The sequence below is a fragment of the Dama dama genome, chromosome 19 (assembly GCF_033118175.1).
Source record: "Dama dama isolate Ldn47 chromosome 19, ASM3311817v1, whole genome shotgun sequence".
Classification (NCBI taxonomy): domain Eukaryota; kingdom Metazoa; phylum Chordata; class Mammalia; order Artiodactyla; family Cervidae; genus Dama; species Dama dama.
The window spans coordinates 52,171,177-52,193,076 of NC_083699.1; the positions used below are offsets into that span (position 1 = coordinate 52,171,177).

Below are 21,900 nucleotides of genomic sequence, written 5' to 3' on the forward strand. Positions count from 1 at the left end.
TGCTATCCACATGGAGGAAAACCAGAGTGTGTGCAGGTACCAGTTAACTGAAGCAGTATCCAGGCTGGAAGTGATGGAGCTTGTGCTAGGGTGATGGTGAAAATGGAGAGAGAGGGATCCCAGAAATACTAGGGAGATAAATAAACCCAATTTGATAATAGATTTTGTATGGAGTGTGAGGGAGAAAGAGATGTCAAGGACCATACCTCGTTTTCAGTCTTGCCCATTGACTGAGATGGGAGATAGGGAAGAACCCAAGTTTGAATAGGAGAAGGAGGATTTAGATTTGGGGCCCAATTTAGATTTTGAAACAGCCAAGAAAAGCTATGAGGAGGACTTGAGCCTGGGTGTCTGTCTTGGCTCTTATTGTAGAGTAGTAGGACTTGTTATACAAAGCTCTACCAGTTTCTAAACAATCCTGTAAAGCTTATCCATGACCAGAAGTACATTATTTATGCTTTTACTTATTTATTATTGACTTGCCCACCAAGAGTATAAGTTCCAAGAGTACAGGGACCTTGTCTCTCTTATCAGCTATTTTACCCCTGTCATCTGGAACAGCGCTTGGCTCCTAGTAGGTATTCAATAAATGAGTGAGTAAGTGAGTGACCTCTGGAGGCCCAGGGCACACAGAAATTTGTCATTTTGGTGAGACTTAAATTTGCATGTGCTCTGAGATTAGCATGTGGGTACACGGTTGAATCACTGGCCTGAGCGAATGACTTTGGGAAACCCCGCGCATCTGCCTCTCAACCAGGGCTTGTTGTCCTCTACTCATAATAACTAAAGGATACCAAATTCAAACCACCTGAGAAGCTATTTTTTTCACTTAGTAGGCTATCAAAAATTTTTTTAAGATTGATATTCTCCCCTGTTGGAAAGATTGTGGTGAAACATGGGAGTGTCACGCACTGTTCATGGGAATATAAATTTCTTTACTGAATTATTTATTAAAGGCCTCATCCCCTTTGACCTAGCAATCTCACTTTGAGAAACACATCCTATAAAAAAGCACATTTGTGAAGAGATACCTAATATAACATAAAGGTATTCATTTCAATAAGTTATTTCGGCATTGTTTGTGATAATGAAAATTTAGAAACAACCTAAATGCCCGTCAGTAGCAAAAGGGGTAAACTATGCTTCATCCATGTAGTGAATTTTCAAGCAGTCACTAAAAAAATTAGATCTATTTATACTGTTAAAGAATATAATGCTATTTCATTAGTTTGAAGAAAAAACAAAGTTGTTAGTCAATGCACGTAATATTAATTTTAAAAAAAAACAGTGTAGGAAAAGATGTGGAAGATAGACAGCAAATTATAGTGCTTCTGGAGACTAGAGTTCATGGTGAGCAAGGAGGAACTTTTTACTTTATACCCTTCTCTATTTTTTAAGTTTCTGATTATTTATCTTATAAATAAAAAAAGAAAAAAAAAAGGAATTTCTCTACAAAATGATTGAAATAAATTTGTAAATGTCCCCTAAAGTGTTAAACTTCTGCTATTAGGAAACTTACCTAGAAGGCAAGTGGTACAGTGGAAACTGTAGGATTTGGGATTTTAGAGGTATAAGCTTAAATCTAGTCTTGCTATTTATTAGCTGTGTGGCTTCAACCCAGTTGTTTAATCTACCTGAGGATTTTCCTCATCTATCAAATTGAGATGAAAATAAGGCTGATCTCATGGGGATTTGCCAAGGTTAAATGACATACTGTATAATAAACCCTCAACACCATGCTGACCAACATCAAAATGCTCAGTAGTTACCATTTTCCTCCCCAGGGCAGCCTTAGGCTTCTGCCATTCCAAGCCTAACTCTGTTAAGTGCACCTAGATCTTTAAACGTGTAACGCATAGACGTAATTCCTTCTCCACTCCAGCTGATTTCTTCTCCCCTTTTCTCCTGTCCTAGCTCTCTCTGTCCCTTAATTCTTGTCCATGCATTGCCAGGCCCTCTTCCTCTGGATTCTTATCCTGTTTGCACTGTTATCTAAGGAAATGTGACAAGTACCGATGGTAAATATACTTGGGGAGATAGCTTGCCCTGACATAAACTCTGATAGGATTAAATCTGTGTACTTTTGTTAACCTGCTTAGTGGAGCAGAAGTGCCTGGGTGGCTGAAAAACAGGAATCAAGACCTTCCATTGAGGCAGCAGTAGGCTACTGCCCCTTGCTGGGAAAGACTTTGCACTCTGCCCTGCCTGCCACTCCCTTCCAAGCAAGACCCTTCGTGTGAAAAGGAGGGGAAATGCCAAACAGTCCCCTGAAAATGATTTTTAGTTAAAAAAAAAAAATTGTACCTAGATCCCTCTGCTGTATGGATAATAATTTCTAGGAACTTATTAAACATCTTTCCTACTCTACTACATGGAGAAAACAGGCTGAATAAATAAATGTGCAAAGAATATGCATCTATTTGGGAACACATGGCATTTAGTTGTAAAGATATTCTTCTTTCTTTGGTCTATTTTCCTTCCACCTTAACACAGAATGATAGTCTCCACTCTGCGCATCAGCAAAGTCTTGGAAAGTACCTCATGGCGGGAAACCGAGAATCCCCTTCCCCTTCTCTCCTTCCCGTGGGCTCCGTTATCTCATCTGAAGTCACCTTTCCACCCTTACATGACAGATCCCTCTTCCTCTTTCACAGAGGAGACCAACTGAATGGGTTTGCCAGGTAAGACACAGCCTTAAAAGCTTTTAATGCAGTAACTCATTTTGCAAAGAGAAGGAAGTAATGACTGCTTACATTTGTATTATTTTAATTCTTTCAGAAATGCTCTACATGCTATTCTCAGTTGATTTCAACTTCTTAAAGTGGACAGAATAAAAAACAATACAGATACTACCTGACATTTATCAAGTGTCGATTATGAGCCGGGCTCTTTGCTAAATGGTGGACATATTTATCTCCTTTAGTCCTCACTATTACTTTATCGAACACATATTATCATCATCCTAATTTTGCATGTAAAGAAACAACCTTAGTTTGGAAATAACTTATCAGGTCTTTTAGCTATTGGGGGAGTGGAGGCAGAATTTGAACCCAGAAAATCAGTTTCCAGAATTTAAAGTTTTCAAGAGAAAATTATAGATACAACTAGGAAATTAGATGATGAATTGGGAAGAAGGAGATGCCACATGATGAAGAGAATAAGAACAGAAAGAAAATCTAAGAATTTGATAACTCAATAGAACTAAGTTTAAAAGAGCAAAGATGCAACCAGGACATGTATAAACAGAACACTTATCTTTTTTAATCTCTTCATATTTTCAGCCCAGATTCTGCTGCCCTTAGTCTTTTCTTGAAAACTTTACCTGCTTGGTAGCGTGCCTGCCCAATGTGGTTAATTTTACAGAGAAGTTAGAGGCTAAAGGAGAAGATGGAAAGTTTCTGACTTTGAAATGGGCTGTCTTGCTACTTCCCTCCTCTTCCTCCCAATCTGGAAATTCCTCCTGCTTTTTGAGAGTCCAGTTCCTGACTTCTGCTTGGAAGGTCAGGCTTGCTTGCTTGGGAAAGATTGAGTTTTGGTGTGAGCAAGACTCCAGTTCAAATACTGAGGCTAGAGGGCTTGGCTTATTATAGTCTCTGAACTTTTGCCCATAGCTATGGCCAGGACTGACCCCACCCTAGGGGACATTGTGAGGACTGGAGACAGTGTATGTTTATCACCTGGCACACAGTAAATGCTGAGATCCAGAGCAGCAGCTGAGAAGATGGGAGAAAGGTTTGTTGGTCACTCAGTACCTTTGTCCTGAGAGACGCCCTCGCTCTCTATGTGGGGCTGGGCAAGGGGTGAAGGTCTGGGAACTGTGCAGGGTGCTGTGGGGCTAACAGACCCCTGGAGAGAGTGTGAGTGAGTGCAATATGGTCATATACATGGCAACCTGGCATAATTCAAGGCTTGAAATTTACTTAAGGGATGAAATTAAAGAAAGGATAAAAGAGCAGCAAAGCCAGTTCTGACGTTGGTAAAGGTGAGTTATGTCACCCCACGTGTGGTTTGTCCACAATAAGGGCATTCATGGAAGAGAAGCTGAGTGAGCATTTGGTAATGAAGGTGATCACGCTTGTCCCCATTCTTCTGCCTCAGGGTGTCAGATTCAGCCATCTTCAAAGTTACCCCAGAGTAATTTCTGGCTCCAACCAAATACTTGTCTCTGACTCCCGGCACACCTGTACTATCCACCCCCCACCGCTCGCATATATTCCACCTCTATACAAATAATGTTGACTGGAGTCCTTTGAATAAACTGTCATTTGTATCAGATTACCATTCAACAAAATCAAGAACGCCTAGTTTACTAATGACGGTATTAGAGTAACTGCTGCCTGTAGTATATTAATTATTGCCTGTGTAGCTTGGCCCCATGCTCTGATTATTTGCAAGCTATTGAATACCAACATCTTCCTCTATGTAAAGAATAGCCCAATTCTGCTCAGGGCAGAATCTTGGTTCCAACTGCCTTAGAAAATAAATGACCACAGACAAGCCACTTGCCTTGTCCAATCTCAGGTTTGCTGTGCATGCAGTGGCACAGCTTGTTTCTCCCCAGGGCTCATAAAGACAGTGAGTAGAAGGAAATATTTGAAAGTGCTTTGTGAGTCTGGGATTTTGTTTAGATTGCCAATCAGTGTTTTTCTCTTTATTTCAATCAATGCATGTTACTGATCAAAATAAGCTAATGTTGACAATGCCATCCTATTTGTTGTCAGATCTTACTGCAGCTGCTTCTGCTGTTCAGTTAAAGCTGTGTTGGGTAAAAGCTCCAAGGTTTAATCCAGGTCAGTTCTGGGAAAAAAGAGGTGGTGAAGGTAGAGAAGCAAAAGTAAAGAAATCAGATTATGAAATAATCCATGTTAAGCTTCAGATACTAGTCATTAGCTCTTGATTCTTATTGGACTGACTTCCAGGAATCCTACAGCTAGTAGAGACAGCAACTATTCCCCGCCCCACGCAAACTCCTCAAGGCTTATTTTCAAAATGATGTTCTTTTTCCATTTACAGCTAAATAAGGAAGTCATCCATCTTCCTAAAAACACCACTTTCACCTTATTCTTCTTCTTCAGAAAAACCTTCAGTGATTATCCATTAACTAGAAACAGATTCTGGAGTGCAATTTACACACCACCGCATTTGCCTACTGCCACTCCCCACCATCATCTCACCTTATTTATCATCTGTCTCCCGTAAAGCCAGAGGCCCCAGCTGGACTGGTTCCTTCAGATTCCCCAAGGAACGGCCTCTTTATGATAAGGGTCTTTGCTCACTCCTTTCTTCCATCCTGACACAATGAGTCTCTCTGCCCTCTTCCTGTTTTTACATATCATCTTAATCCTACCTTGGTTTTAGAATCTAGCTTAACTCTCTTTTCCTTCTGTGATGGTTCCCCCACCCACAGGTCTCCCCCCACACTTCTGCAGACCCTCTCTAGCATGGCTGTCACTGGCACATCCTTATTGCAGCTCAGCCCTGGAGAGGGCTCAGGTCATTTCTGGGGACCAGAGTCTGTCCCAAGCAGCGCAGCGTCTTGCTGTCTCTCTGTGGACATGAGAAAAGTGGATGCTGATCCCATCATAAACCATGGTGTTCTGTTTTAGGAGGGTTGTGTCTAGAAGGTGAGGCAGGACCCAGCATCATGCTCATGGCTCTGGCCATTGAGCCAGGCCCACCCAGCGGCTCTGAAAGGTGGGGGGTGACTGTTTTGTTTGTGGGAGTAACTCAGTCAACATAAACACAGCTCCACTTGAGAATTGTACTGGAGAGACTTCTAACTTGAATTCCTTTCTCCATGGCTCTCAGAATAAGGGGAAAAAGGAAAAAGACTCATACACTGTCACCAACATGGCAGCATATATGCAAGCACCTTGCCAGTTACCATGGCAGGTGCCAGAAGTGTGGATTATTTCACTGCGTTCTTGCAAGAACCTGATGAGGTTAGTACTGATACCATCTCCATTCATAGCTGAGGAAACACAAGCTCAGAGAGAGTAAATAACTTCTCCGATGTCCAAATGAGTAGTGCAGTTTAATTTTAACCCAGCTGTATCTGAGTCCAAAGCCTGGGTTTAGTTTAGCTAGTCTATACCAGTGGTCCTCAAAGTACAGTGCCCAAAGACGTAGTATCAGTATCTCCTGGAAATTTATTAGATGTAAGTTCTTGGGTCCTACCCAAGTCCTACTGAATTAGAAACTCTGCTGACAATTTTCTGGGCTGTCACAAGTCCTCCTGGTGATGTATGCTTAAGTTTGAGTACTATTTCTCCACATTAAACCTGCTATAAGAAGGCCCCTATAATTGGGCCTAGAATCCATGTTGAGATAGTAACATCTGAAGATGCTGGTTATGTGTGGGCCTCTGACCGTGTCAAAGTCCCACCTGACATTTCTGTGCCACCTGGTTCCTCATCAACACAGACTTGGAACTTTAAGTATATCTATAGATTTGGAAAGTAAAGGGAGAAAGTTTTTAAAAGTAGAAGAAAAATCGTTAGTTCCTTCAAATTTTTTTGTGAAAAAAATTGTCAGTCTGATCATTTTTTAAAAAATTTGTTTTGTGCTTATGTTGGATCAGTTGTACTGCCAATTTTCACTGTCATTCATTCCATCATGTATTCAACATACATTTGTTGGGTGCTGAGGGCTTCCTGGTGGCTCAGAAAGTAAAGAATCTGCCTGCAATGTGGGATTTCTGGGTTTGATCCCTGGGTTGGGCAGATCCCCTGGAGAAAGGCACCCACTCCAGTATTCTTGCCTGGAGAATTCCATGGACAGAGGAGGCTGGCAGGCTACAGTCCATGGGGTTGCAAAGAGTTGGACATGACTGAGTGACTTCACTTTTTAAGGAGGTGACAGGTGCCAGTATGAGGCTCTTGTGTTTGAACAGTGAACCAGAAGCAGGCCCAGTAGGCCTTTTCCAAGCCTACAGTACCCAGTCCATCCCCAAGAAGTGTGAAAAGTGCTGCCAGAGGTAGGACAGGGCACTTTGGGAAAACAGAGGAAGCCCCTTCCAGACTTGCAGTCAGAGGAGGCAAGGGTGCAGCTGAAAACCTAAGAAATAAATCTTGCTTAGCCTGGTGAAGGGAGTGGCGTGGCAACTGGTGATGTGGAAGAGTGCTCCAGCCAAGAGATGTACACCTGGGATGACCTGGGGAAGACATCGATCCTCGCACGAGAAGGATAGAGGCAAGTCTAGAGTGCCCAAAGCCCTCTGTCAGGGTGGGGAATGAAGGGAGATGAGGCCCCAGAGAAAGACTGAAAGCAGACCTGACTGGTCTCCTAGGCTAGGGTACAGAGGTTGAACTTTATCCTTAGGGAAATGGGAAAACATTTTGAAAAGAGAAGTGACATGAAAAAATATTTACACTGGCAAAGCCTTTCTTTTATGGCCTTCTTTTAATATCGTTTCTTTATCATTGTTGGATGTGTCATCACTCTCTATGGACTGTGACCAACTTGGGAGTCATAGTCCTTCCTCTTTTCTCCCTCCATCTCCTCCAGGGTGTCTGTGCAGTATCCACCCCAACCCCGCCCAGGATGAGTAAGACGATTGCCTGTGAGCTGCTCCTAACCAGCCAGGCAATGTGTTTGCTTATGGGCATTGCTTTTCTTGCCCCATGAATAGCAGGAAGTCACCCCTTAGAGTCCGGGTCTGCCTTCAGCATTGTCTTCTGCTCTTGGCTGCAGGCTGCATGTCCTTGCTGGTGACGGTCCAGCACACAGAGCGCTATGTTACCCTGTTTGCCTCGGTTATCCTCAAATGTGACTACACCACCTCTGCCCAGCTCCAGGATGTGGTGGTGACGTGGCGCTTCAAGTCCTTCTGCAAAGACCCCATCTTTGACTACTACTCTGCATGTGAGTGCCCTCCCCCCCACTCTTGCCCCCCACTCTCCCAAGGCCCCTCTGTGAAGTACTGCCCTTAGGGTGTAGGAATTATTTAGGATCACAAATCCTTATAGTGAGAAGAAGCCAGAAAGATTGCTTATTGCAGTTCCCTCATTTTATAGATATATAAGCTGAGGCCAAGCAGATGACATAACTTATTCAGGGTCACATACCATTAATTTATTTTAAAATTTCTGTTCCGCTTTGTTCTAAAAGGAACAAAGGCAGCTTAGACATCAAGTAAAAAGGATGCAAGTCTTGCATCCTAGGTAATGCCTGGTTGCACTCATATCCCCCACCCCACCCACCAGTCACAGGATGAATGAGAAACGGTCATTTGTGAGCCTCCCGCCCACTGCCACATCCCCCTCTAGGACCAGCCTTCCTGTGGACAGTCATGCCTTTCTCGGTGACTGAGAGCACACTGGCCACAGGTAGCCTGCTCATTGTTGGGCATCTCTGAATGCTGCGCTGCTCTCCCCTACACTTAGCCAAGTCTTCCCTCTTGGTAACAACTGCCCCACTCATGTCAGTCTTGCTGTCTTGAACCTAAGTCCTTCTCTCACTGCCCACCTCTGCCTCTCTCAAGAAACAGAAGAGCCCAGACCCCCACCACCAGCCTGGCACAATTGACCTTTAGAAATTTGGAGAATAGTAGACCCTGTTCACCCTGAGCTTCCCAAGATGAGGCAGAGGAGGGGGAGGCATCAGCTTTACCATTTTTAGCCCTGACTAGTTTCTTACAATATGAGCTCCAAAACCTAACTTACTGAGCCACCCACAGAGCCTCACCTTGTTCCCAGAACACCCCCTTTCTAAATTGAGGCATTGTTTCCTGGGGGCTACTTTTAAAATGCCTGCATTAAGTGGGAAGGTAGGAGGGACCAGGTAGAAGGCATTTATCATCAGCAGATTTAACAGCTCTCAAAACTGTTATTGAGAGGGCAGGTTAGATGAACCATTTGGAAGCAGATTCTGGAATCACTTTGAAAATGAGGTAGGGGACATTTGGATGGGAGATGGTGATGCAGTTCAGGATTTGGAAATTTTGGCCCAATAGAGGGGTCTGGAGTCTTGCTGCTCAATGTGTGAGTAATGGTTTCACCTGGGAGCTCCTTAGAAACATAGACTCTCAGATCCCCATCTTTGAGAAGATGCCTAGGAGATGCAGAGACTCAGGAAACTCTGAGAACCTTCACTGCTCCAGGGACCACTGAGGGCACCTTTCTTGATGGGAATTCCCCACTGCTGTGTGACTTGCCCGTGTCTTCTTTCTCCAGCATACCAGGCAGCTTTGTCCCTGGGCCAGGACCCGTCCAATGACTGCAATGACAGCCAGCGGGAGGTTCGCATCGTGGCCCAGCGGCGGGGGCAGAGTGAACCTGTGCTGGGGGTGGATTACCGGCAGCGCAAGATCACCATCCAGAATCGTGAGTTCGGAGGCAGCTGGGGACTGGGGGTGGAGAGCTGTGTAGATACCAGGCCCAGCGGGCTGAGTCATTGGGGGATTTCCCTTTTCTTCTGTTGCTTGATGGTCTACTTGGTCACTTTCATTTTTTGAGGAAAGTGCCAAATGCACAGAATGTGCTGCCCCATCTGAAGTCACTGCCCTGGAAGTTGGGCTCAGACAAGAGGACAGCCTACAGCTTTGGCTAAAGGTCTGGGAGTGGGTGTTTTCCTTCACTGTCCTGAGATTCATGGCTAACGTGTGGCTCAGGCTCCCTTGATTCCTTCCACAAAGTACTCTCGAGGCCTGTTCGAACCCCAGATGCCTGAGTTCCCCTCTGGCTACCCCTGTTTCCCAAATCTATGGAGTGGGGGTTTTTAAGTAGATGGCCACTTATGGGACCCTTGCCCTCCACTGGTAGAGGAAAGAGCACTGGGTGTAGAATCAAAAGACGGGGTGGTGATCCCATACTTCCACTCCCTTGCTTAGTGACCTATTCTTTTTCTCTGGCCTCTATTATCAAATTTGAAAGATGGGCGTAGTGGTCTCTGTCTCCCCACACTGAAGTAAACATCAAATATGACATCTGAAAGCTATGTCTGAAGCATATGCATTCTTTGTGGGAGTACAAGGAGTAGACTCAGGTGTCAGACTCAGGTGTAGGTCTCTGTTCTGTACTCACAGGGGTTGTGAACTTGGGCAAGTCCCTTTCATGTTTTAAGCTTCAATTTCTGTAAGGTGGGACTTGCCGTAGTACTTGTCTCGTGGAGAGTTGTCAGGATTAAGTGAGATGATATGTATAAAGCACTTAGCAAACCACATAAGTGTGCAGTGAACTTTAGTTATGACCACTCAGCACACCTGTGAATGAAGGATCAGCGCCCCACATTCCTGGGGGGAATGGATTCCACATCCAATGGATTATTGGCACAGAATTCAGAGCCTATTTCAATGAGCTTTATGTATAGTGTTAAATAAATATTGACTGGTTAAAAGTGGGGGGAAAAAAGTAGGAGAATACACCTAGCAGACTGCTCAGGGTATCCGTAGCAACAATGTGAAGAAATCAGTAAATATTCTATGACTGTTTGTAGGTAGATCAACCTAGTTTAAAAATTGCTTCCAACTTTGTATATAATACTTTGGCTGCAATATGTAAATCTAATCTGTTTATATTCAACCTCTGACCTTCCCAAGTCAGCCCTTGAGAGTTCAACCTTAGGGAACATCTGTCCTTTTCCAGTTTCTAGGTGCATCCTCAGAGGTTCAGGGTGACTACTTTTTCCAGAGCCCAGAAACTTAACTCTGATATGACCCCAAAGTTTAAAGTCTCCTTTACAGTTTTTGAAGGATGAAAGTCCCCATAGATGATAGTGTCTGATTTTCTGTCTTTGTCTTTTTCTTTTTAAATGAATAACACTGTCTACTACCCCTACTCCCAACCACCTTTGGGTCAAAGTCCGCCTCCTTATTCCCATGGGAAAGTGGTATTTCACCTTGGTTTGAATTTCTATCTCCAGGATTGTTGTGATTTCTTAGAGCCCTTGTTTTCTGAAATTTTTATGCCTGTGTTTGCATCATTTGAGAAGACCCTGTCAAATCAGTTCTTGGATCATTTGAAATATTAACGTATCTGAATGTCCTCATTATTCTGACATCCCTGAAATAATCTTCATCTCTAGTAAAATTGGGGGAGGTTTATAATACACATTAACCTTGGAGGGGGAATTTCCTCCAAAGCACTTTCACCATTTTTCCAAGTCTGGGGTAAGCTTGTTTCTGGGAAAGGCAGCAGGTTGGAAAATCATGAGTAGGAAAAAAAAGCATAGGGATTGACGTAGAAAGAGAAGGAAAGAGAAGTCAAAGTTAGCTCCAGTGGTGCATGACCTTGCATGTTTGTTTCATTTCCTCAATAAATATTTCTTGACAAACAGATAAAAAAGAATTGCAACTATGACTGCCAAGTAAGCAGGAGCAAATCTATAACTAAGGTCTTTAAGAATTTGAAGGGTCCTCTGGTACTTTGTGTGACTGAAGTAGCTTGGACATAGGGGCTACCCTGATGTCTCTGACTGGACGTTAAGCCCTTTTAGGACAAACATAGCACAGGTCTTGTTTGATCTTCCACAGAGTCTGACATAGTGCTGGACCCACAGAAGGTCTTTAGAGAACATTTGCATTTATTAAATGTGAACATAACCTTCATCTATCGTAATGATTGGGGTAGATACTTGGTGCTCACAAAAACTCTTTCTTGAGTAACACTTACTCTGAAAATATTGGCATTTCATTCTTACTTATTCCTCAAATTCATCTCAACTGTCCCCATCAAGGTTCAGAAGTGTATGTTCACAGCTGGTGAGGAACCCAAGCTGTGGATTTTCCTACCCAGTTTGGAAAAGACATTAGAGCTTGGTGGTTGAGGGCACCAGCTTTGAGGCAAGACTTAAGTTTGAACCTACCTCTGTTACCTCTCTCTGTTCTAGTTTCCTTTAGTCTTAGTTTCCTCATCTGATATGCAGCTAATAATCCTACCCATTGTATTAGGATTAAATTTGATTGCGAGTAAGCAAAAGCCCAAAATATTAGTGATGTAAACAATAAAAAGTTAATTTCTTCCTTGGTGGCTCAGTGGTAAAGAACCTGCCTGCCAGTGTAGGAGACGCCAGAGACTCAGGTTTGGTCCCTGGGTCAGGAAGATCCCCTAGAAGAAGAAATGGCAACCCAGTCTAACATTCTTGCCTGGAAAATTCCATGGACAGAGGAGCCTGATGGGCTACAGTCTGTGGGATCACAGAGAGTCAGACATGACTGAGCAACTGAGCATGCACACATACAGGTATAAATTTGGGGCTAGACAGACCAGAACTAGTGTGGTGGCTCTGTTCCATTAATTCCTCAGGAACCCAAGCTCCTTCCTGCTAAGAATGTCATCTCTTTCCTCACGGTCCAAGATGGCAGCCATTACATTTGCTTTCCAGATAACAGAGTGGAGGAAGAAATGAAGAAGAAAAGAGCAAAGGCGTTCCCAAACTGTTTTCAAGAAGGTTCCTGAGAGCCATAATGTGACACTTCTGTTTATATTCTGTCCACCAGAACCAAGTCACATCCATCTGTAAGAGAGGATGACAATTAGTGACTTTATTCTGGATAGCTATGTATTGATACATGACCAAAAATTCTATGACCATGAGAGAAAGGGAGAATAGACATTGGGAGGTAGCTGGTAACCTCTACCTCACCCATTTAGAGAGTTGTGGAAAGAAGGAATTGGGGTGATGTATCCTAACTCCTTTCACGTTACCTGGTAGAGCTCACTAAGTGGTCAGTTTTATCACCTTTGTACTGTTCGGAGAAAGAAGAGAATCTCAAAGGAAGGAATAGAGGCCTTTCACTAACTACGAGAGGCCCTTTTAGGATGTGGAAGTATAATTCTGGGGACCTCAAGCTGCCAGAAGTCAGAAACCCATGCCCTCTCCTTTCATTGCTGGCACCTTCCCCTCCCTCACTGCAGGAGCAGATCTGGTGATTAATGAAGTGATGTGGTGGGACCATGGAGTGTATTACTGCACCATTGAGGCCCCAGGGGACACGTCAGGAGACCCAGATAAGGAAGTGAAGCTCATCGTCCTGCGTAAGTGCTCTTGGAGACTTCTATTTGGCCACCCCCAGTGTGACACTTTTACATACAGAAAAAAAAAAAAAAAAAAAAACCAGACACAAGCAAACCTAGGTTATTGTGGTTGGTAGCCAGCCTCTGAAGTTACCTTACCAAAGCTAAATTTTTAATTTTGCGTGTATATTGCTCAACCTTAACCTATAGGTCGAGAGCTGTGTAGATCAGACCTTTAGTATGTTACAAGCTAAAGCATGCCCCTGCAGATTTAGTTCAACCCTTGCTTGGCGTCCCCCCTGCAGACTGGCTGACCGTGATCTTCATTGTCCTGGGAGCCCTCCTCCTGCTCCTGCTGATTGGAGTGTGCTGGTGCCAGTGCTGTCCCCAGTACTGCTGCTGCTACCTCCGCTGCCCCTGCTGTCCCAACCGCTGCTGCTGTCCCCAGGAAGGTGAGAGGGGACGGATGAGCAGTGGGATGGGGCGGTACGGAAGCCTAGTGCCCCAGACATATCAGTTTCATGTGACCACGTCAAAACCTTGCATTCTCTCAGGTTCTTCTCCATGCCCTTCTCATCACAGGCTCAGATTTCTTTGGCCTCAGTTCAGAAAATGATGCTTAGGGAAGCCGTAGAGCCAGGCGGGAAGACTTATGCCTGCTCACTTTCTAGACTGCCTAAGACTCTGTCCACTGGTGTCCTTTCCTCAGCAGCCCTGATAGGCCTGTGCGCCAGTATTTGCCTCCAACTCTGACCTTGCTTGGACATGAGGTGGCTGGAGGGAGTGGTTTGCATGGAACAGTGAGAGAGAAGGCCACTTCCTAGAGATGACTTGAAAAGAACAGATCAGAAGAGAGAGAGGTGTTGGAGCAGGGGTCCTCAAACTTGAGAATCTCCTGGAGGGCTTGTTAAAACTTGGTTGCTGGCTCTATCTTCGGAGTTTCTGATTTAATCGGTCTTGGGTAGGCCTGAGGATTTTTATTTCTCAGGAGTTCACAGGTCAAAAGTTCACACTGCTGGTCTAGGGGCCACACTTTGAGAGTCTCTGTTTTAGACAAAGCAAAGAGAAGGCAGAAGATCTTGCTCTAATAGTGATCTTACTTTGGCTTGAATTTGGCCTTTTGTTAATAAAACAGAATTATGACATGTCCTAAAACATTTGGTGAAGACAAAAGAAGAAAGATTATTCTACAAAGATCTTTTTTTACTGAATGGATGGAGCCAGAATCAGCAGCTTTAAAGGAAGGATTTTTTTTGTGTTTTTAAAGTAGCATTTCCTTTTCCTGGTGGTATAAGTAAAGTATTACCTTGTAGAAAATTTGAGAAATTCAGGAAAATAAAAAAACTTATCTGAGCACCCAGATATAACCACTGTTATCATTTTGTCCATTTGAAGGATATTAAAAGAAACCCAGAAATTGGCTCTTAAGATAGAAACAAAACCTAATCTATAATGTCAAGAAGGTCAATGGTCTGAGTCTGCTTTCAGGCCTGTGTTCTGAGGTTGCTGTCTTTACAGGAAAAGAGAACTAACTTTTATTGGATGTCTGGTGTGTGGGGCCTTTGCATATATTTCCCTTTTGAATCCTCACAACCCTAGAAGGCAGTTATCGTTGTTATTTAACAATGAGGAGACTGAAGGTCAGAGGAGTCACACAAGGTAAGTAGCAGAAACAATACGGTGTTGCATTCATACTCATCTGACTTACAGTACGTGAATTTCCCACAACAGAGGCTGCCACAACCTGTCTCTGTAGATCGCTATGGGATTGGCTGAGATGCCAATAAGCTCCTTCAAGAGATGAGAAATAGCAGAGAACTTGATATTGGGCCATGGAGCTCCTTGCCTTTCTATCCCTCCTCTGGGAAGGAGGTCATGTAGGAGTCACTGCCCCCGGTGCTATAATATGAAGATTGAGATGAGAGAAACTCTCCCAGGATACTTTCTCGGAATCCCTAAGTCTGTGGGGCACTCAAAACAGACAGGGGCTAGGGACACAGTCAGCACCAGCGATAAATGTATCCACTGTCTGTAAGCTGATTAACAGGTTCTGGGAGAAAGTGGTTTCTCCCAAGTGGTTAGATTTCATTTAGAAGAACTGGTGAGATAAGGAAATGTGGGCCACAAAGAAAGATCCTTGAACCTGAGCAGATGAGGTCACTTTCAAAGTGAGTCACCTGGGGAGTCTGTCCTGAGAAATCTGGTGACAAGAGGAGATTACATGGAGGGGGCAGGACTTGTCAAGTTAAACTCTTGGATGGGGAAGAGAGTGGATGTGATTGTCGATTTTTTTTTTTTTTTAAATAAGCTAACCCTAAGCATACTTGGAGAACCAAGGCCAGTAGAAAGAAAGAGAAAGGAAGCATTGTGAAGTGAGGCAGTGACTGAGGAGGGATGGAATCAGTGGGAATGACATCAGGCTTACAGTGAAAGGACTACCTTTAGAGAGGGAAGGAAAAAGGAAGCCTGCCCTCTGAAGAGAGAGAGGAAGTTGTTAAAACAAGGAATATGATTAAAGTGTAAGGGAAGAAGCTGGGGGAGTGAGTTGACACCAGCCTGTCTCGATTTCAGCAAATCAAAATTCTAGACACAGAAGGCAGCTTCAAGAACAATGTCAGTAATTCTTGAGCTTCTGTGACCACAGCCCACCCCCAAAATCTGCTCCCACTTTCCAGGGAGAGTTAATAGAGGACCAGGGAGGAGAAAAACAAAAATGACACCAAAGTTTAGTAACCCCACTTCAGCTGAGGGAAGTGGGGCCTAGACAGAGATTTCCACGATTACACACAGATTGTTAGTGGTAAGCCTTGTACTAGACCTAGGTCTCTTGATTCCATGTCCAGGACTGGTTCCTCTTCCTTAACAAAGACATGTCATCAGCTGAAAGTTCATATGGAGGGGAAGACATGAGAAGTGGGGAAGGTTTAAACTGCCGCTCTGGAGGAAGGAAGCAGGGTTGCTGGATCAGTCAAGGAGATCTACGCATGTTGGAGAAAGGGCTATTTGCGGTTGGTTGCCTGACAGTGGAGCCATCGTGGGCCCAGGAAGCATGGACTGCTGATTCCTGAAAGCTGAAATGGCAAGGCTTCAAGGGGTGTGAGATTCTAGGATGCTTCTGAGGATGTCCCTGAAAGGACTGCCAGTCAAATCAGTATGCTATGTATACTGCCAGTATATATATAAAAAAAAAGTACTGTGTGACCTATGGGTCAGGGAGGGCGAAGAACACTCTGTAAGAGTGGAGAGGGGGTGGTAAGGAATGGAAAGAAGTTGGAGGTCCTCAGGGTGATTCAGGCACCATGGGTGTTTCACAATCACCCATGCTGGCTGCGGGTCTCTGGTGGAAGAGAGGTGTTGAGCACTATTTCTGTCACAAAGGGTCATCTTAAAGCACATGCCCTGGGTTTTCTTCAGAAATGAAAATGAATATGCTTTTGATGGTTTAGTCTCCAAATGTGTACTTTTTGCCTTCTATGGGATCTAAGGTGAAAGTAGTGACTTATATTAACCATTTATTGTAACAACATGAGCCACCACCCATTGAATATTTGCCAGTATTAGACATTTCATATGTATTACCTCATTTAACTGCAACAACTTAATGACATAGGTATTATTATCCCTGGGGCTTCCCTGGTGGCTCAGATAGTAAAGAATCTGCATGCAATGCAGGAGACCTGGGTTCGATCACTGGGTCAGGAAGATCCCCTGGAAGAGGAAATGGCAACCCACTCTAGTATTCTTGCCTGGAGAATTCCCTGGACAGAGTTGCCTATCAGGCTACAGTCCTTGGGGTTGCAAATCAGTCAGACATGACTGAGTGGCTAACACTTTCACTTCACTACTTATTATCCCCAGCTCAGAAATGAGGAGGTTGAGCTAACATACTGTGGAGACTCAATCAAAATTACACAGCTAATATATGCTAGGATTCCAGTTGAAGTCCCTATGATTCTTAAAGCCTGTATTTAAGGAAACCTATCCCTGAGGACCATAATTCTCAGAATGTTGAGATTTGTTGAGAATCCATAATAGTCAACTCCAACTCCTGCCTTAAAGTCAGGGAGCTTGTTGAAAACATGGATTTTCTCACCTTGTATTTGACTGAAGGCCAGTATGGGAGTGGGATCCAGGGGACTGTATGTTTAATTATCTCATTAAAGGTGACCAAGACAGATTTTACACCACTGAGGTTCAGAGATAACTTATTAGGAGTCATTTAGGCTTTGTTAATTTCTCCATTTCTTACTTTATTGCCTGATTCCCCATTAGGTGAGCAACAGAAAGCCTGATAATCTAGACTTCCCCATCGAGCTATTTTTTAGGGACAGGAGGGCAAGGTAGAAGCTCAGAGACTGTATTTTTTCACTCCAGTGTGTTAGGGAAGGGAGGGACCCTAGAAAGAGGTGGTGGCAGTTAAGAAGGAAGCAGGCAGGTTAATCTTGGGAATGTATGAAGATTTGACAGGACTCCTGATGCAAGATCCAGAAAAGTCTCTAGGAAGTCATCTCTGCAAGAAAGTGAAAGTGAAGTCGCTCAGTCGTGTTCGACTCTTTGCGACCCCGTGGACTGTAGCCTACCAGGTTTCTCTATCCATGGGATTCTCCAGGCAAGAATACTGGAGTGGGTTACCATTTCCTTCTCCAGGGGATCTTCCCAACCCAGGGATCTAACCCGGGTCTCCCGCATTGGAGGCAGATGCTTTAACCTTTAGCCCTGCAAAGAGTCCCATTAATTAAGAAGTCATTTGGAGAGCAAGAAGGGAAGCCCAACTTTCCTTTTCCCTCCTATTGAATGGGAGGAGCTGAAAAAGGAAGTGGCCCAAAGGGGGAACAGTATCATGGGGAGGAGATCAAGATTCAGTTAAGAGGGGTAGGGGGCAGTGAAGGTTGTTCCCAATAGGATCAGATGTCCTGAGGCCCTGGAAGCAGAGATTAGTCTGGAGTGAGTTTTGAAAGGTGTTGGTGCTGAGGAGAAAAAAATAATGTGAGAAGGTACTGCTGGGAAAGGGTTTCTTGGGGTTTTTTTGTTTTGTTTTTTTTTTTTGTTTGTTTTTGCTTTATCACATAAAGGAGTCTGGGGACTCTGCGGTTTGGCAGAAAGAATAGAGGCTTGACAGACAGACATAGAGTCACACACTGCCTCTACTGGTCGGTCACCAGCTGTGGAACATTGGACTGGGAAGGTAACCTCTCTAACTTTCTCATCTGATGCTCACATTTAAGAGATTTCTCTGAGGATTAGTTAACTCATGTAAAGTGACTGGCCCATATTAAGGAGGGCATTGTATGTGCTGAAGGTGGCATGTTATACAGAATTGGGGGAGGCACATGTTAGCAAGAGGGAGAGGAAAGTGCTGAGTAGTTGAACTTGTCTTCAGAGGGTCTGGTGTGCTGTCCTTAGGCATGAAGGTGTAGCAGATGGGTGAGCTGCTCTAAGTTTGCATCTGACTTCCTCCAGGCTGGGCTGTGACTCGCCATCAGGGCCGGAGCTCCAAACAGGTCTGGGGCTCAGCTACAACCACTTCTTCTTGTGTTGGAAGTTGGTTTTATACTGGAGCCATTGGATAGCCTTCCAGATGACCCTTAGCTGCTGGCCTCAGCAAATCCCCCACCCTATGCTGGGTCCAGAATGACTGCCTTTGGCCTCCTCCTACTGCGGTAAGAGGAAGCTCTGGCAGAGCTCTGTGGCTTAGGGGCATTCAGAGAGTTGGGGAACCCAGGAAGAGATGAGAGTACCATGCTGGGGGCCTAAAGCAGGCACTTCCTGCACTTAAGCACACAAGTGGATAGACATAGGACTGTTTTACATGCATGTATACACAGGGACCTTGGGAGACATGTGCACTCAGTCACAAAATAGAAACACATGAGCAAAACAACTAAATGCATTTGTTTTTAATTTGTATGTGCTGTGGGTTGTGTGCTTCAGATCAGCTGCAGAGGGGACTGGAGAAACATTTCTATGGACTCTTGGGCTGCTTTTTTTATACTATTTTCTTTGCCCTGAAAGGAAATGGTATTTCCCTTCTCTCTTCTTTGCCCCTACCCCACCCATTAGAGATTCCCCCTACTTAGGGAAAACCCCAACATTTAATAAAGTGAGGAGAAGCGTGGAAAGGATCTACTTCAGCTTTTTGCATTCTCTGCCTTCTTCCCCGTGGTTTTCTCCCACCCAGGGCTGGCATTACCAGCTGGAAACATTCATCAGTCCCTTTCCCTTTACCAGTAATTCTGCCCATTGACCTCAGCATCTGTGTCCTTTCTTTCCACTCTGAGCAGGTGATCCTCCCAAGAAGCCCCTGACTCACCGCCTCCTGTAAGCCCTTTGCATCTGTGCCTTCTGTGTCTGGCCTATAGCCTGAGATTTCACTGCCTGCTAAGACCTACATTTCTACCTATACATTTTAGGTGACCTTGGAAATTGGCAGGACAATGAAATGATTTCAAGACTAGGAAGTCAAGTTTCAGGAGGATATTTCCTAGGGTGCAAGAACTGCAGTCTTGCCAGGGAATTTATTCCCAGCGTTTTGACAGAGGAACAGTGGATTCACTACTTCCCTCAACTCTTCCACCCATATAAGAAAGGACACAGTAAACTTCAAGGAGAGAAAGTGGCCTCTTGGCAAGGATGCCGGGTGGAGAGAAGTGAAGTGGGACGTGTGGGCCTTGCCCTGGCTCAGGGTCTGCGTTTCTCCCTTTTCCTCTGCAGCCCTAGCCCGCCACCGCTACATGAAGCAGGCTCAGGCCCTAGGCTCTCAGATGATGGAAAAACCCCTGTACTGGGGGGCGGACAGGAGCTCCCAGTTTTCTTCTTATCCAGTGAACCCACTGCTGCAGCGAGGTAAACCCTGCCAGAGATTTGGGGTGGGAGAGGGTAAAGGGCAAGGGTAGGAGCATGGGCTGCACTGGGGCCTTCATGACCAAATAGTGGGCATCCTTGTGATGGAGGACGGGAAGGTGTAGATTCATGCTAACTAAGGCAGCACTTGAGGGCCCTGATTCTGAGGAGTGTGTTTTGGGCGAGCAGTTCTGCATGTTCTTGTTCTTATTTTCATTCAGATTTGTCCCTGCGATCCAGCCTCCCCGAGGTGCCAGTGACCCAGGCAATCGCTCACCCTCCCATCCCCAGTGGTGTCCTAGAGTATTTGGAGAAGGAGCTGCGGAACCTCAACCCAGCCCAGCCTCTGCCGCCTGACCTCCAGGCCATATCTGGCCACCCCTGCAGCATCCTGTCCTCCCTGGGCTCTGAGGTTGTGGAACGCAGAGTTATCCACCTGCCTCCCCTGGTCAGAGGCCTCCCAGCTTCGCGGAGGACCAGCAGCTCCTCCCGCCAGCAGTGGCTCCCCACACCGCCATCTCCCCCCAGACCCTGGGATCTGAGGGAGGGGAGAAGGCAGCACCGCTACTCTGATTTCCACCAGGAGCTCCGGGATCCTGAGGCTCAGTGCTGGGAGTTGGAGCAAAGGGAACTGGACCGACTGCGGCGTGGGAGGCACCGTGGCTCCAGGCATCGCTGGTCACCCAGGCCCTGGTCGGACAGGGACAGCCTCAGCGACGGCGATGGCCCCTCATCCAGTGAGGCCCACTGGCGGCCCCACCGCCCCCCTCTCCGGAGCCGCTATCCAGAGAGAGATCCTCGCAAGCCCAGCCCCAAGGAAAGCGCTCAGGGGCACCGGAGGCGCAGGCCCCGCAGCTACTCCCCTCCCCTGGCCTCTGGCCTCAGTTCCTGGAGCTCTGAGGAGGAGAAGGAGAGGCAGCCCCAGAGTTGGGGGACCCGCCGCCATCGTCGCTCATGTTCCCCAAACTGGCCTGAGGAGAAGCCACCCAGCTACCGCTCACTGGATGTCAGCTCAGGCAAGAATGGCAAGAAAAAAGGGAGTGTGAAGAGGCGCTTGGTGAGCCTGGGGCTTCCTGCTAAGGGTCGGGAGTGGGCAGTAAGGACTCTTATCCAGGCTGACACAGGCCACCTCATATTCCTCTGTAGAGGGCCCCGGTCCCTGTTTTGCTCCGCTTGCCCTCTGGGCTCCGTGAGACACCTCTTGTAGAGTTGGAAGGAACTGAGTGCTCAGGGCAAGCTTGATGCTTCAGGAGGGGCTTCTCACCCCCAGCCTGGCTCCACACCTCATCACAGTTCCCTGAGGCCAGCCGGGCAGGGTCCCCCATTTCACAGGTGAGGAAACCAGGCTCAAAGAATTAAGTACCTTGTGAGTGGTGGGGCTCGGACTCCAGGGCAAGTCTTTAGGCTAAATCTTTACTTCCTGTCATAGCTGCCTTGCTTTCAGTTCAGTTCAGTTCAGTCACTCAGTTGTGTCTGACTCTTTGCGACCCTATGAATCACAGCACGCCAGGCCTCCCTGTCCATCACCAACTCCCGGAGTTTACTCAAACTCATGTCCATCGAGTTGGTGATGTCATCCAGCCATCTCATCCTCTGTCGTCCCCTTCTCCTCCTGCCCCCAATCCCTCCCAGCATCAGGGTCTTTTCCAATGAGTCAACTCTTCGCATGAGGTGGCCAAAGTATTGGAGTTTCAGCTTCAGCATCAGTCCTTCCAATGAACACCAAGGACTGATCTCCTTTAGGATGGGCTGATTGGATCTCCTTGCAGTCCAAGGGACTCTCAAGAGTCTTCTCCAACACCACAGTTCAAAAGCATCAATTTTTCAGCGCTCAGCTTTCTTCACAGTCCAACTCTCACATCCATACATGACTACTGGAAAAACCATAGCCTTGACTAGACAGACCTTTGTTGGCAAAGTAATGTCTCTGCTTTTTAATATGCCATCTAGGTTGGTCATAACTTTCCTTCCAAGGAGTAAGTGTCTTTTAATTTCATGGTTGAAGTCACCATCTGCAGTGATTTTGGAGCCCCCCAAAATAAAGTCAGCCACTGTTTCCAGTGTTTCCCCATCTATTTGCCATGAAGTGATGGGACTAGATGCCATG

At 45.6% G+C, this 21,900-nt stretch overlaps 1 protein-coding gene across 7 annotated transcripts in view; it reads left to right on the forward strand.

The window, feature by feature from the left end:
- The window catches only part of ILDR1 (immunoglobulin like domain containing receptor 1), a 40,213-nt gene that overhangs the window by 5,330 nt on the left and 12,983 nt on the right, over positions 1-21,900 (forward strand). For 4 of the 7 annotated variants that reach the window (XR_009696996.1, XR_009696995.1, XM_061167041.1 and 1 more), the window contains exons 2-7: positions 7,693-7,863; positions 9,174-9,323; positions 12,855-12,974; positions 13,259-13,405; positions 19,665-19,796; positions 20,015-20,850. Coding sequence is in view for 5 of the 7 variants with exons in the window: in XM_061167041.1 (XP_061023024.1) it covers positions 7,693-7,863; positions 9,174-9,323; positions 12,855-12,974; positions 13,259-13,405; positions 19,665-19,796; positions 20,015-20,850 (1,556 nt within the window). In the remaining 2 variants the exon portion in view is untranslated. The remainder of the gene's footprint in view (positions 1-7,692; positions 7,864-9,173; positions 9,324-12,854; positions 12,975-13,258; positions 13,406-19,664; positions 19,797-20,014; positions 20,851-21,900) is intronic. The other 3 variants (XM_061167042.1, XM_061167043.1, XM_061167044.1) reach the window with 3 other exon arrangements.